Source organism: Erpetoichthys calabaricus, chromosome 1 (genome assembly GCF_900747795.2).
Source record: "Erpetoichthys calabaricus chromosome 1, fErpCal1.3, whole genome shotgun sequence".
Taxonomy (NCBI): domain Eukaryota; kingdom Metazoa; phylum Chordata; class Cladistia; order Polypteriformes; family Polypteridae; genus Erpetoichthys; species Erpetoichthys calabaricus.
Window position 1 is genome coordinate 339,980,075 of NC_041394.2, and position 14,825 is coordinate 339,994,899.

At 42.0% G+C, this 14,825-nt stretch overlaps 1 protein-coding gene across 2 annotated transcripts in view; it reads right to left on the bottom strand.

Annotated features, from left to right (window-relative positions):
- The window catches only part of LOC114667681 (zinc finger protein 239-like), a 30,104-nt gene extending 16,250 nt beyond the window's left edge, over window positions 1-13,854 (bottom strand). Inside the window, exons 1-2 of one of the 2 annotated variants that reach the window (XM_028823076.2) lie at window positions 13,716-13,854; window positions 3,019-3,451 (exon numbers count right to left, since the gene is read on the bottom strand). In XM_028823076.2, the coding sequence (XP_028678909.1) occupies window positions 3,019-3,397 (379 nt within the window). In that variant the 5' untranslated portion in view covers window positions 3,398-3,451; window positions 13,716-13,854. Of the gene's footprint in view, window positions 1-3,018; window positions 3,452-12,682; window positions 12,768-13,715 lie in introns of those variants that run through there. The other variant, XM_028823092.2, reaches the window with a different exon arrangement.
- Window positions 13,855-14,825: the final 971 nt, after the last annotated feature.

Here is a 14,825-nt window from a genome sequence, read left to right on the forward strand (position 1 = left end):
AATCGATGGACTATATCGGCCGTAAAGACTATGATCACAGCATCCCCAGAACAGGCCAACAAAGCTTTCCAATCCTATCCACCTAATTTTTATAAAACTTCAACAAGAGGAGTTTTGAAAGTCTCTAAAGTCCTACTCTCTACCAGACTACGTGGAAATTTATCTCACGTGTCTGTGGTTCTTGGTGTGAAATAAACCTAATATTTGTATGAAATTTACCCTTAATGAGTTTTCAGTTGATCCCATGTTCTTCTTGAAAAATGTGTTTTAAACTTGGTTTTATAGCCTGGATCCAGTGCACTAATTGCTTTCAGTAATTTAAAAAACTTTAGTCATGTCACCTCTTGGACTGTCAATGCTGAACACATTTAAACATTCACAGTCCAGTCTGTCACACTATGCTAACGGCCTTGACCGAGCCTCACTGAAGTCAGGTGTTCAACCAATGAGAGGAGACTGTGGCTTGAAAGAGTCCAGCCCTATAAAATGGCACAAGAATTGTGGGTGCTAGTAAGGTTGACTTTTCTCAGTAAAGATCTGTTCAAGAACATAAACTTGACAAATGAGGAGACTATTCAGGTGTCAAGCTTCTTTGTTTTGCAGATGGCTAAGTTGCCCAAATGCCTCATTCAGATGCTTCTAAAAGGTTCTCAAGAGGACCTTAGAAGAACAGAAGAAAGGCAAAAATCTAGAAAAGGAGATAAAAGGTATTTTGAAAGGCCTGGGTCTCCATAAATCCATAGGAAGCCAAACTGTCTACAAAAAAATGGAGGAAATTCAGTGCTGGAGGGGGTACACTGAAAAGTTCACAATGAGTGAGCAAACGTGAAAAGGAAGAGCAACAGACCTAAAGAAATCTCTTAGGGATCATTTATACTTCACGCTCAGAACGCATATGCGCATGCATCATGGATGCCATGCTTTCCAAGTGTTCATTTGACACATCCTCTGAGCAGGTCCTCAGAAATGAAAGCGATGCGTGCGCGAGTTGTAGTACCAGCAAAAAGTCTGGGGGGGGGGGGGGGGGGGGGGGGGGGGCTTTGCAGTGTGCTAAAAGTCGGAACGTGACGTCAGAGTCTCTGTTTACTATCTACATGTGACAGAAAGCATCTATGCAGAACCCACGAGATCGATGTGCTCGCTTCGAGGTTTGATGAATGGTTCACTGCGGTGAAGAAAAATGCCAACATACAGATGCATTCGTGGTGCTTTTATATTCAAACGTCGCATATTCCCAATCGTAATGACATGATTCATTTTAAAAGTCTTTTGTGCTGGTTTTGTCTTCTGGGGCTTCCTCCTGACCTGACAGCAGTGGCAAACAGCAATAGATCGCCACGCAGAACACATTAAATGTATGATATTCCAACTCTCTGCACATTTAGAATCCTTAGATTTATACTTGATATCACTTTCATGATGAAATGCATTAAAGTATGTATGTTGTATTTTACAGATGAATCATTAATTTCATTTAAGTGATTAATACTGTTAATAATTACACACATGGGGCTGACATGGTGGCGGAGTGGTAGCACTGCTGTCTCGCAGGGAGTCACGTCGCTGGTATTCCCTACCTGGAGTTTACATGTTTTCCTGCTGGGTTTCCACAGTGTGATCTGGTTTCCTTCCAAAGATATGCAGATTTGGTAACACTTAAATGATGCTAGTGTAGGTGTGTGCTTGTATTCACCTTGCGATGAGCTGATGCCCCGTGTAGGGACTGTTTTTGCCTCATGCCCAATGCTTGCTGGAAAAGACAACATCCCTGAATTGATGGATGTAATCATTAAACATCCTTTTCAGAGATATTGCGGTAAGGTCTCATCGGAATTTAATGGGTGTTTCAGGCAATTCACAACACCGTGAAGCCGAACCTGTTATCACTGTGATAATATCTCGCACTGCCACCTGGTGGAATCTTCTGCATTTACATAAAGTATGGGCGCAAGTATAAACAGTAAAACGCTTGCGTAGCAGAAGCGTCCACTGGAGCATGCGTTGCATCGCGTGAACTATAAACCTGGCCTTAAACTTGAAGTCTCTTTCCATATGTCCACATGAAGGAATAAAAAAAATGTTTAACTGTATAACTCAAATATATAATAATAAAAGAAAATGACCGTGATCTGTGGATGAATGAGATAAAAATTGAACTCTATGGTCACAACGTGCGACATTATGTTTGGATATAAAAGAGCACTCCATACCAATACCAAAATTTCATGGTGGAAGGGGAGCTTCATGGTTTGTGACTGCTGGTGTCTTGAGGGCCTGGAAAGCTTACTATCATCATTGGAACACTTAAATACAAAACGGAATCAAGAAATCTGACAAGAGAATGTCGGGGTAGTAGAAGACTAAAAGAAGTTAAGTGATGAAAGAAGACAATGAAAGAAGTCAAGAAGAGAAAGGCTGGTGTTCTGGAATGGCCAAACAGAGTCCAGAGCTTAACAAATATTCAGATGCTGTGGCACAAACTGATGACATCTTATCAGGTAAGTGATCTCATCAAACTAGAAGAGTTGGGAAAAAAGGGATGGGTTAAAATTCATGACTGATCAGCAGCTACCCAAAATATTTGGTAAAGGCTCTACCGAGCAATAAAGGCAGGGTGGGACTGACACAGAGTGAATTATAAATGTCAAAGTGCTGTGTTCAGGACTGACGAGAAGAAGCCAAGTTGTTTGTGTGTTATTAGTTCAAGACAACTATTTTTGCCTATCATTGTGACTATGTTGTTAAGAGGAATTAGTGAAGAAATCCAGGGAACTCCAAAAGGTTCACAAACCTTTTCTTGCCAGTGTACTTTTGTACAGCTCTTTCTACTAAGGACAGGCTTAGAGCTTTTGTGTAAAGTTACAACAATAATGGAAGAACTCTCAAATTACAATAAACACACAGTAAAACACAGCAATTTCACTAAATTTCTAAGTCTCTCATAAAAAGCAAAAGACCCTCCCTTTCAGGCCCATAAACCCCATCTCTAAAGCTTACACATTTTCAATTGACACTTACTTTTCTCAGATTTATTTGTAGGTGGTGGTTGATCTTCCTGATTTCTAACAGATGAAATGTTCTCCGCCCTCTGTTTGTTGGACTGTAATGATTTAGACCGGACACTGACAGAAGGTTTTGGAGACAAACAGTGACGGATTTGAGGAGAGACTACCTCAGACGCCACCCCATCTTGACATTCATCATAAGGGATCTCTTCCTTGACACTCTTCACACTTGTATGCTTGTGTGTCTCAATACTCACAGCCTTCTCTTCGGCTTCTTCTTTAATGCCCACTGACCCCTGTTCACTGTCCTCCTCCTTAATGCCTAAGCTTTCCTGTTTGTTCTGTACACACTCCCGTTCACAGTCCTCCTCCTTTATGGTCCTTTTCTCCATTATATTTGTGTCAGTCTCACACTTCTCCTTTTTCACATCCAGCTTTCTTCTTCTCTGTAGAAAGAACAGGATTTAACTTCATTAAACTGGCACCATTGAGATCCTAAATACTTTTGGATTTCATTTTACTGTGCTCTCTCAGTTATGTGAACTCTGCAAGCTCATAGCATGTTCACAATAACTCACATCAAACACATTAGATTACGAGATGTAAAAAGTCTGAATCAGTGTAATTCATCCCAATTTAGGGAGTTCATAACAAATGCAGTGATTTACTTCATGAGGTAAAAGTACATAATAAACATGAATAATTGTGTCAGATTTGAAATATTAAAATTGAAACAAATATTTATCTTATATATAAATGTCTACAAGTGGAAGTGTGTGTGTCTGTGCGGCCCAGAAGTGCGAGGCTACAGCTTAAAGCTCAAACAGCCGGCAAGGCAACCCCAAGTTAACCAGTCGGAAGAAGAAAGACACGAGAGGCTACAGCATGAAGCTAAAAGAAAGTGACTCCATCACCAAAGTGAAACCGCCGACGAAAGAGAAACTCGCTTAGCCACTGATAGACAAGCGAGGTGAGCACATCGGCAAAACAACAACAAAAATTTCTATAGCACATTTTCATACAAACAATGTAGCTCAAAGTGCTTTACATGATGAAGAAAGAGAAAAAAAGACAAAATAAATAAGAAAATAGAATTAGGGAACACTAATTAACATAGAATAAAAGTAAGGTCTGATTGCCAGGGAGGCCAGAAAAAAAAAAAAAAAACCTCTAGACGGCTGGAGAAAAAAATAAAATCTGCAGGGGTTCTGAGGCCACGAGACCACCCAGCCCCCTCTAGGCATTCTACCTAACATAAATGACCTCAATCAGTCCTCATTGTAACTCACTTAGCCGCTGATAGACAAGGGGGGCGAGCACGTCCACAAAACAAAACTGCCGACTCTACATTTCAATTTTTTTTCTGACGATTTTAATAGTTTCTAGGAACCTGGGCTTTTTACAGCATGGGCTTAAACAGCTAGTATTAAATATTTATATAACTACTAGGGGGTTCGCTCCCTGCTCGTTTTGCTTGCCTCATCTCAGCTGCTCACGTTGTGAAGAGGGGGGCTGAACGCACCCCAAGGAGATGCAGTCACTCATCCGAAACCCCCTCTTAAACGGTGACACAATGGGAAACAAATAGTTTTTTTTAACCTCCGCTTTGCTCGATCTGCTGCTGCTGTGCAGTGCTTCAAACATTTAAGAGCCTGTACAGCAAGCTGTCCTACTCTTTGTCTTTTATTTCTGACCCCAGCCATGGTTATATCTCTTGGCACAAAGTCTTGTATCACAGGACGTCAGTTCTTGACATTTTTTTAGTTTATAAATTTAAAAACAGAATAAGAATCTGAAAATCTAACAACATCAAATTAAAGTTTGATAAATTCGGGAAAAGAATGATATCAAACATATATATGTAGGTTTCAAAATAAGCCCGATTTAAAGCGTGACAAAAATGTCACATAAAATCGTTGCACTTTTAGGCTTAGGATTTTATATATAATATGCTACAGTGGCTGTCCATTTGTCTGTCCAGGATTTTAAATCACCTGTAGCTCGCAAACCGTTTTAAACTATTGGCGTGAAATTTGGTACATGTTTTTTTTTTTTTGTTTTTGTTCTTTATTTCGTCTTATACGATTTCTCGTATTAGAAATTTGTTAGTTTTCACATACCCCTTGGGGTTAGAGTGCAGGGTCAGCCATTGTACAGCTCCCCTGGAGCAATTACAGGTTAAGGGTCTTGCTCAAGGGCCCAGCAGAGTAGGATCTCTTTTGGCCGTGACGGGGATTCGAACCGACAACCTTCTGGATACAAGCGCAGATCCTTAGCCTCAGAGTCACCACTCCGCCCATTTATACTACGTGACGTCTACTATCCGCTTTCGGGGTGATGATTAACCTCCAAGGTTATTCCTCTTTTTATTTTATTTTATTGTAGAATCAACTCTCGGCAGCGACCAACAGGGCGGCCGTGTGGCACATGTGTATGGGCGCCGTTCTCATCCCTACCTTCATCGCCGTCACTTCCCTACCTCTTCATATGTTAAATCATTCTTGAGGCAGATTGAAGACTTAAGTGCCAGCTTAAATGAAAAATTAAGGAAAACGTACTAAGTAATTGCAACACAAACACTGACTTAATCTGTTTTAAAGTGAAAAGATGCTGACAAAAGAAGTGAAGAAGCGGGCCGCTAGGGTGGAGAAAAGAAGAGCTGCTCAGAAAGCAGCAAGCGCATCAAGCAACTGAGCAAACAAATGCTAAACGTACAGAGAAAGAGGATGAAAACTAGGAATGCAAAAGTCAAGTGTTATTGTGCAGTGCGCCGTTACTGGTGTGTACATATACACACATAGAGAGAGATTAAAATTGAAGCACACATAATGCTTAAAGCCCAAATATTCTTTTGTCATTTATAACCTTCTGATAGAGGTCACTAAAAAATAAACATACTAACTGCAATACCTGTTTTGAGAGATTGTTTAGGTGCAAGAGACTAAATGTTTCTAAAATGGGACACCAAATATTTCCACACAGGAAGACACCTTGTGACAAAGAGTATATGCAATGCTATGGGACATGACATCTAAACTTGCTACAATGACTGCAGGCAGACTGAGGCACACAAGAAAATTGATTCCAGGGTTGTGCATCGTAAAATGTCTTGGTTAAGAAATATAAAATTCAGTTTTTTGCGAATAATTCCTGAAACTCCTAATTTTGTGTTTTACTGTGCTGATATTGGTGTGTTTTATACATAAAAAGAATTTCATTTTAAACTTTGCTGTGTTATATGTGGTGTTATGGGTCCACAGCTCTCCCAGCAAAGGCCAGTTTGTTTTTAAATAAATAATCACCGCGCTTGCAGCTTAGCGAGGGGGCGTGGTGGCTGTAGCGAGCCGCAGGGCGATCTGCGGTGTGGTCGTTTCTCACCTAAGTGTGCAGGTGAGAGACTGCCCACATCCGTGATTGCTCCTGGGGCTAATGTGCTGCAGCTGCCATGTCCTCTTTGCATATATAGAGAAGCCCGAGACGGTTATGGGGGAAGAGAAATGGTGGAAGAGAAATGGAAGGATTGATAGAAAATGTTAACAATGGAGGTTAAATGACGAGAAAAGGCAGTCTAGGTGGGAGGATCTGGCCACCTATAGTAGAGACAGAACGAGCTGGGGCCCCACTAAGGAGCGTGTGGCCGATGTGCTCTGGGGCTAGTTTGCCCCACTGAAGGCAAGGGAGTGGGGTGAGCAGGAGAGGTGTCCTCCCATTTGATCTGAGGAGCGACTACGGGTGCGCAAAAGATCATGGAAGGAGAGCCAACCTCGACGGTCTGGAAGTGATGTCTGTTTGGAGGCCAAGACAGAGGTTGACTGTAGGAGCTCGTGGCTGTTGGGTCTCCGCCGGCTGAGAGAGCAATGGGTGAGCCGGGGAGAGAGTGATGGAGGTGGGTCGAAGAATAACAAGGGAGTGAGAGACTGCATTTTTAATTTCTGCATTTTTAACCTCCGATTTTAAGGGATTTATTTATGGATGGTTTTAACCCCACTGGACACTTGTTTTATGGATTATTTATTTATTGAACTTTGACTGCACTTGATTTGGATACTGTTTTGACGGTTTTAAATAAAAGCACTTTGCACCTTTATTTTATTACATCATCCTCTTGCTCATTGTTATTGCCTCACTGTCTAGCTCATCGGTGACACTACCGACAGTGTTGGGTTCAAGGGCTCCCTAACAGAAGAGGGGAGCATGGAGCCAAACTCACATTGTCACATTATACTCACTACTTTTCAGTAATATGAAGATCCATTATTACATAATGTTATGTTATTTAGGTGCAATAATGCCAAAAACTCATTTGAGCATAATGGATTAGCTTTACTGAAACAAAGCCTACAGCAGATGTTGTTCAGGGGTGAAATAAGGGGTTTGCTAGCTTTGGCTGACATGAATAACTGATGATGCTTACTTTTTATTTTTGTCAGTAGACAAACCTTTCCCTGGTCACTTTTTAAAACCATTCATAAAAAAGTCATCTGTCTCCTTATTACATGCACTTTATTTCCCTTCTGCAAAAGTAAATAACGGATTGATCAGAATTGAGCTCCTGTGACATCCTTCATTGCACGCCACTGACGGAATGGTGGCTCGGAGACTCAAGATCTGTGCTGGTATGTGCAAGGATACGGGTTCAAATCCCATTACTGCCAGAAGGGATACGACTCTGTTGGGCCTCTGAGCAAGGCCCTTGGAAAACACGTGCGAACGGAAGGCAGCTGAAGGGCTCATAAACTCTGCCAGGGGGTGGCAGAGTGCACTGATCCTTCCTCTTTTTCATCAGCTGCCCTACCATGGGAAATTTTGCCTGGACTCGAGGACGTCACTTCCGGTTCTGGCCCCCGAGGACGTCACTCTCCCTGCTCGGTTTTAAAATGCCATGTTTGCTTGTCTTCGTTGTTCTATTGTTGGACTGAAGTCTGTTGAGACCTGTTGTTCACTGAACCAAACTTTCATTTTTGGCAACCTATTTCAAGTATACGGGCGGCTGCCCCCAAACCTTTTCCTGTGTTTGTCAAATACTTTCAAACCCTTAACCTGAAAATTGCTTTGGGGTATTGTTAAATGGCTGGTTCTTAGCTCTAATCTCCAAAGGTCATGTGAAAAGGCAATTTCCCTTCACTGATTAATAAAGTGTATCAAATAAAAATAAATAAATAAAACAAACAAACAATTCTGGAACGGGCGCAGATAGTGTTTAAAAGGAAAAAGTTCTGAATCGCTGGCCACTGTATTTGTTTAAATTGGTGCAAATGCTTTGAGTTTTTTTTTTTTTTTTTGCATCCTCAGGAAAAAATGACTTTGACATTGTAACATGTATGTAGCCTGAGTTAGTTAGTACAAGGGGGCTCCGCCCCTGCTCGCTTCGCTCGCCTACCCCCGGCGTTTTGAACCCGTGCCCGCTGGGCAGCCACGTGTGAGGATGACGCACGTTTAATATGGAGCGTTCGCCCGTGTCATTCTGGGGCCTCCCACTGTTAATACAGAGCTCCGTCCGTGCTATTATGCGGTGCATTGTGGACTACTGCGGACCCCGTAGTGTTTCCCGTTTCAGTTTGTATCTTGGTCAGTCGAGCTTTTGTTTTTGAAGCTTTTTGAATTCCGGTCTTCATTATCTGTAACCTGCTGTCCATGTGTTTGGCCCCCCTCGTTTAATCTGTTTATGACGTTTTACTTTGCTTTTGTACTCTGTCTTTCATTTCTGATCTCGCTTTATTCTGCTTTTGTTTCAATGACACCTGGTCCGTGGTGAATATATTTTCCCTTTTTCAAGTAATAATTTTCATTTGTTTGCGATACTGTGATGTTTATCGTACTGTTAATAATGCATCACTGTAATGTGATCCACCTATGCTGTCTAGTTTGGACGTGTGAGGATGACGTATGTTTAATACGGAGCGTTCGCCCGTGTCACTCTGGGTCTCCCCACTGTTACTACGAAGCTGTTTCCGAACTACAGTGATCCCTCGCTATATCGTGCTTCGCCTTTCGCGGCTTCACTCCATCGCGGATTTTATATGTAAGCATATTTAAATATATATAGCGGATTTTTTTGCTGGTTCGCGGATTTCTGCGGACAATGGGTCTTTTAATTTCTGGTACATGCTTCCTCAGTTGGTTTGCCCAGTTGACTTCATACAAGGGACGCTATTGGCAGATGGCGGAGAAGCTAGATTGCTTACTTTTCTCGCTCTCTTGCGCTGACTTTCTCTGATCCTGACGTATGGGGATTGAGCAGGGGGGCTGTTCGCACACCCTAGACGATACGGACGCTCGTCTAAAAATGCTGAAAGATTATCTTCACGTTGCTATCTTTTGTGCAGCTGCTTCCTGAAACGACATGCTGCACAGTGCTTCGCATACTTAAAAGCTCGAAGGGCACGTATTGATTTTTGACTGAAAAACAAACTCTCTCTCGCTATCTCTCTCTCTCTCTCTCCCTGCTCCTGACGGAGGGGGGTGTGAGCTGCCGCCTTCAACAGCTTTGTGCCGCGGTGCTTCGCATACTTAAAAGCCAAACAGCCCTATTGATTTGTTTGCTAGAGATTGTTTTCTCTATCTATGTGACATTCTGTGCTCCTGACACGCACTCCTTTGAAGAGGAAGATATGTTTGCATTCTTTTAATTGTGAGACAGAACTGTCATCTCTGTCTTGTCATGGGAGCACAGTTTAAACTTTTGAAAAAGAGACAAATGTTTGTTTGCAGTGTTTGAATAATGTTCCTGTCTCTCTACAACCTCCTGTGTTTCTGCGCAAATCTGTGACCCAAGCATGACAATCTAAAAATAACCATATAAACATATGGTTTCTACTTCGCGGATTTTCTTATTTCGCGGGTGGCTCTGGAATGCAACCCCCGCGATGGAGGAGGGATTACTGTATTATGCGGTGCATTGTGGAGCACTGCGGATTCTGTAGTGTGTCCCGTTTCACTTCGTATCTCGTTTAGTCGAGCTCTTTCTTTTTGGAGCAGTGCCTGCCTGGTCTAAGGCATTTCAGACGCACGTTGTAGGTGCCTGCGTTCATTAATTATATCCAGGAAGGCGCGTGCTTGTATCTCGGTCACTCAAGCTGTGTCGTGTTGAATCCGTGCCTGCTTTGCCTACGCAGTTTGAGACGCGCGTTGTAAGATGTGTGGTGTGGACGTTTAACTGTCGTTGTTTCTGCCTTTATATTCTGTATCTCGGTGTGCATGTGTTTCGTGCCTAGGTTTTTTTGAAGCTGTTGCATTCCAGTTTTCATCATCTGTAACCCGCTCTCCATGTGTTCGTCCCCGTTCTTTAATCCCTTTATAAAGTTTTACTTTGTTTCCTACTCTGTGTTTTATTTCTGACCTCGCTTTATCAATGCTTGCGGCATGTCAGACGGTCCGTAGTCTCTCTCGTTTTACTCTGGGGAGGGGGGCTTTGTTCTGTAACCTGATCTCCACGTGTTTGTCCCTGTTCTTTAACCTCTTTATGACGTTTTACTTTGTTTCCTACTCTGACGGTTTGTAGTCGTTTTGCTCTGGTGCGGGGGGGGGGGGGGGGGGGAGGAGAGGGGGAGGGGGCTTTGTGTGGCGCCTGCGCACGTGCGTAGTCTCTCCCGTTTCACTCTGGGGGGGGGGGGCTTTGTGTGGCACTTGCGCACCACAGGCAGGTCCCTGCGTCCATATCTGGTTTACCATTCTCGTTTAGTAATATGGATGGGTGGTCCGGCTGGTCTACTTAATTAAGCAGTTGGACTCAGGTTGGACACACAGGTGAAACAGCTGAGTCAAAGTGTGACTTCTGCTTCTGTATTTTTATTATTTTTTTTAACTCTTTGAGGGCTGAATATTTTTTTCCAGAAAACAATGGTTTCACTCAGAAATCAACATAAAACGTCTGTTGCTGCATGCAGTGGCTGCCAGTTTGCCAAGAATGTGCGGCAGGCTTGCTGCCAGGCTGTCTTCATATGGCTGGGACAGCAGCAGCGGTCATGGTCGCAGTGCATTATAATCTGGTTTCTACCTCTTATCAAACACTGTCAGTACCACGATTAGCTGGGGACCGATCAGCCGAAGCTGGAACCTCAAATTCGTTTTTGATCACTTGCATCAAAAACTGAGTCTGACAGGTCATAGTCCAGTTGAGAGATAACAGGCAAAACATCATACATGCAGTATTTTGCTTTACGCATTTGCTTTGATCTCTCGCCAGATGTCAGTGCAATTTTTGCCGTTGTGTGAGCCTTGCTACTTATGAGAGAGCAGGGAATCTCGGTCAAACCAAGAAAATTCTAAAGTCTCAAAAAAAGGATAGTAAAGATCGCATTAGTGCAAACAAATGGAAATTATTACTCGAGGAAATAACGGAATAGTGAAAAGGGATCAGATATATTGTTTGGATTTAAACTTTAAGTCAGAGACTTGGAGATTGTCTAATTCGTGTTGCCAGCGAAAATGAAAAGATTTCAAAAACGTTGGTGGGGTATGAAGTCCCGTGAGATGGAGACTTTTAACATGAGATTCTTTCAAGTCACGCCCTACTTACAACTACTTTCAAACAAGACCATGGTCACCTAACCTCAGTCGAGTGAATGCTTTTGTGAGACACACTTCCTGCCTTCTCAGCTCTTATAAATTTTATCAGAAAAATAATTTTAAAAGTTCTAGATGACACAACAAAGCAAAGAAGAGCGAGCATGGACAAACATTCGAAAAAGGTGTTTAATTTATTAGAGAGAAAGAAACGATATTCACTCACAGGCAGTTATACGTTGCGTTGTCACAATGTAAATCCAAACACGGAATCAACATTCAATGCGATCTTGAAGAAAAGTTAATTCCAAATATTGTTTTTACTAAGGTTTTAAAGTAAAAGTGAAAATAATGCATATGTAACAATTCCCACGAAAATAATCTCTCTAACCGGTAAACCAAACCTGGGGGTGGGCGAGCAAAGCCCCCTAGTAAATGTAAAAGATAAAGATCTGGAGACAACAAGAAATTGGACAGATAAGTACAAGGATTGAAGCTTTTGGATACAGCTATCCATCACCAGAACAGCTAACCAATAACTTGAATGTCATATGTATTTTTGACATACTGTAAATCTGATGGACTAAAAGAAGGGGTGATGTCAAAGAAAGAGATGCCAGTCAATCTTGACAAAAAAACAAAAGAACACATCACCCCGACTGCTGAATCTTAAAACCACCCAGAACTAAATGCTCTACTTACACTGCTACTAATTTTCAAGGCGATATATATTCAGACTTTTTTTTATACAGTATGTTCTTCTACTGCTATTATTCTACAGTGGCACACAAACAATGTCATATTTAACACTTTATTCATATGGCATGATGAAAGTCTTGTGTACCTCAGTTATCCTTAAAACTCTATTGGTCAATCAGGATCAGGCATCTTCAGACAATTTACCATGGGTAACTCCAAGGGGAGGGCCAGACAAAGAACAACCCATTACTAACACTCATTAATATTCTAATTAAATCAATGAGGACCTTACTCTTTAAAGAAATGTTATGCCCGGCAGTGGTGTTCACCAAACAGTGTGTAAGTGATCCACAAAACCTGTTTGAGCTCAGTAGGATAAACCTACATGTAATTTCCACCATTTGGGACTTAACCTCCACCTGACCATCATAACACATTGAAATCAACTGGGTATGGGAAGAAAGCCAATGTACCTGTAAAAGGCAGGACCCAACTCTGGACCACCTTCATCAAGTCCACGACCACATCATGCTAAGTTAGATTTGTCAGTACATTAAACCTGCACATCCTTAGAAAGCGGGAGAGAAAAGAGAAGAAAAAAAAAAACTGGGCACACATGGAAACAGCACACAGACCGCAAACAGGTTGATGTTAAAATCAGTCTGCTGGAACTGTGAACCACTGACATGAATCACAAATCTCTTTTGACTTCTCCAATATTCATTAACAGACATTATTGATTTGAGCATCAACATAAAAGGTAAAATTTTGCAACATTTATATGTTAATGAAAGAAAAATCCATATAATTTTCCACCCACACAATGCATGTAAATCTATGCTCTTTAAATTGGATTATACAGTTTCTATATACAGTACAGTGAAGGCCTACTCAAAACGTGCATAATCAGTACGCTCATACTAATGGTGATGGCCAATCTTTTTGCCAGTTATTAACATTCAATTTGTACTTGCACAGGAAAGTAAATAGAGGAATAACAGTGAAGGATTACAGTTTCCTCTCGTTATATATTTGAATTCGTTCACGAGTTTGAACCCCCTCCGACTCTTCCCTCCGGTCACAGTTTATTCAGTTCGTTTCTGTTTTTACTAATTAGAAGCGTAATGGGCAGCAGACCCGTCACAGCTCTTTGAACAGGCGGCAGGAGATGTTAACTGGACACCACGGGCAAAAATGGATAAAGGAAAGCAGAAATCAAAGCGTTGTGTGTGGGGGATTCAATCGATGCCAGCAATTCGAGAAGGACACGACTGACGAAGTAAGCCAAAATAAATCAATATGAGCCGGCGGTGTTGTGTCTGGACACTCGGAAATAATTTGAGTTAGGGGTACAGAGGGGTTTCACTTGAGCAAAATCCGGTGGTGGGCTGATGGGACACGAACGTGCTGCTCTCCTCTGGTTCATGTCCCGTGCAGTAACCCTTAGTGGACCGAAAGAAAACATACACATCCGTGAAGTGCCGACCCACAAACCGCAGCACTTACCCGCTCTCCGTCCGTCTGTTTCGCGGTTATTCTTTCTAAACTCTTTCGCACTCCTACCTGCCTGCCTTAGTAAACAACAGCCTTTCCTCTGACTCACTGCACAATAAGCGAGACAGCGGCGTGAATTTAGTTTCCGTCGCTTTTGATGACGTCACGAGGTATGCCACCATAGATATACACTTTTACTACACTAGCTGTGCACGGATTGAAATCTAAATAATCAACGGAGATCTCAGTATTAACGTTTGAAAAATACACAACGTACATATGTATTACATGCAGGCCCGGTTCTGCCAGTCGTGCAAACGGTGCATGCACGAAGGAGGCCGAAGAAGGCCGCCCTCAACAACACGCAGGCTCGGCGCGGAGCTCGTCTTTTCCCGTCGAATGTCGGTAACTTGCTTCAAAGAAAAACGGGCAAGTCACAGCACGTGAATTGTAGCAGCTCAAGTACGCAGCGCATCAATCAAAAGTTTTTGTAGTGTTAATTTTACTGATGAATTAATTAAACTTGTCGCCGATTCGTTAAATGCGTAAGTCAAGTTTTCTTCTAGCTAAGAAGAAATTTTCTTTAATTTTTTTTTTTACATTAAGGAAATTGCGAAAATTTTTAATTTTAAATACACTGGTTTAGAAAACGTGTGAAGGTATTATAGGGTGAGGGGCTGAAATTAAATGGCACGATGAAGGCTTCGCCTGTAGAGCCGGGCCTGATTACATGTAACCCGATTAAAGTAGTTATATTTTCATACACAACATTAGGAAAATGATAATAGAAGAACATCAAGTACCTCAATTATCCATCCATCCATTATCCAACCCGCTATATCCTAACTACAGGGTCACGGTGGTCTGCTGAAGCCAATCCCAGCCAACACAGGGCGCAAGGTAGGGCGCCACCCCACCCCACCGCAGCTTACTTGCTCTTTCTTTCTTTCTTTCTTAGTTCAATGTTTCTTTTGTTGAGATCTCAAACTTATTCATGTAATTGTATAACTTAACAAATCAGTGCGTACAAATGATAGCATCGTTGTGGAGGGCCTCATCTTTTAGACAGATAGATAGATACTTTATTAATCCATCCATCCATTCATTATCCAACCCGCTGAA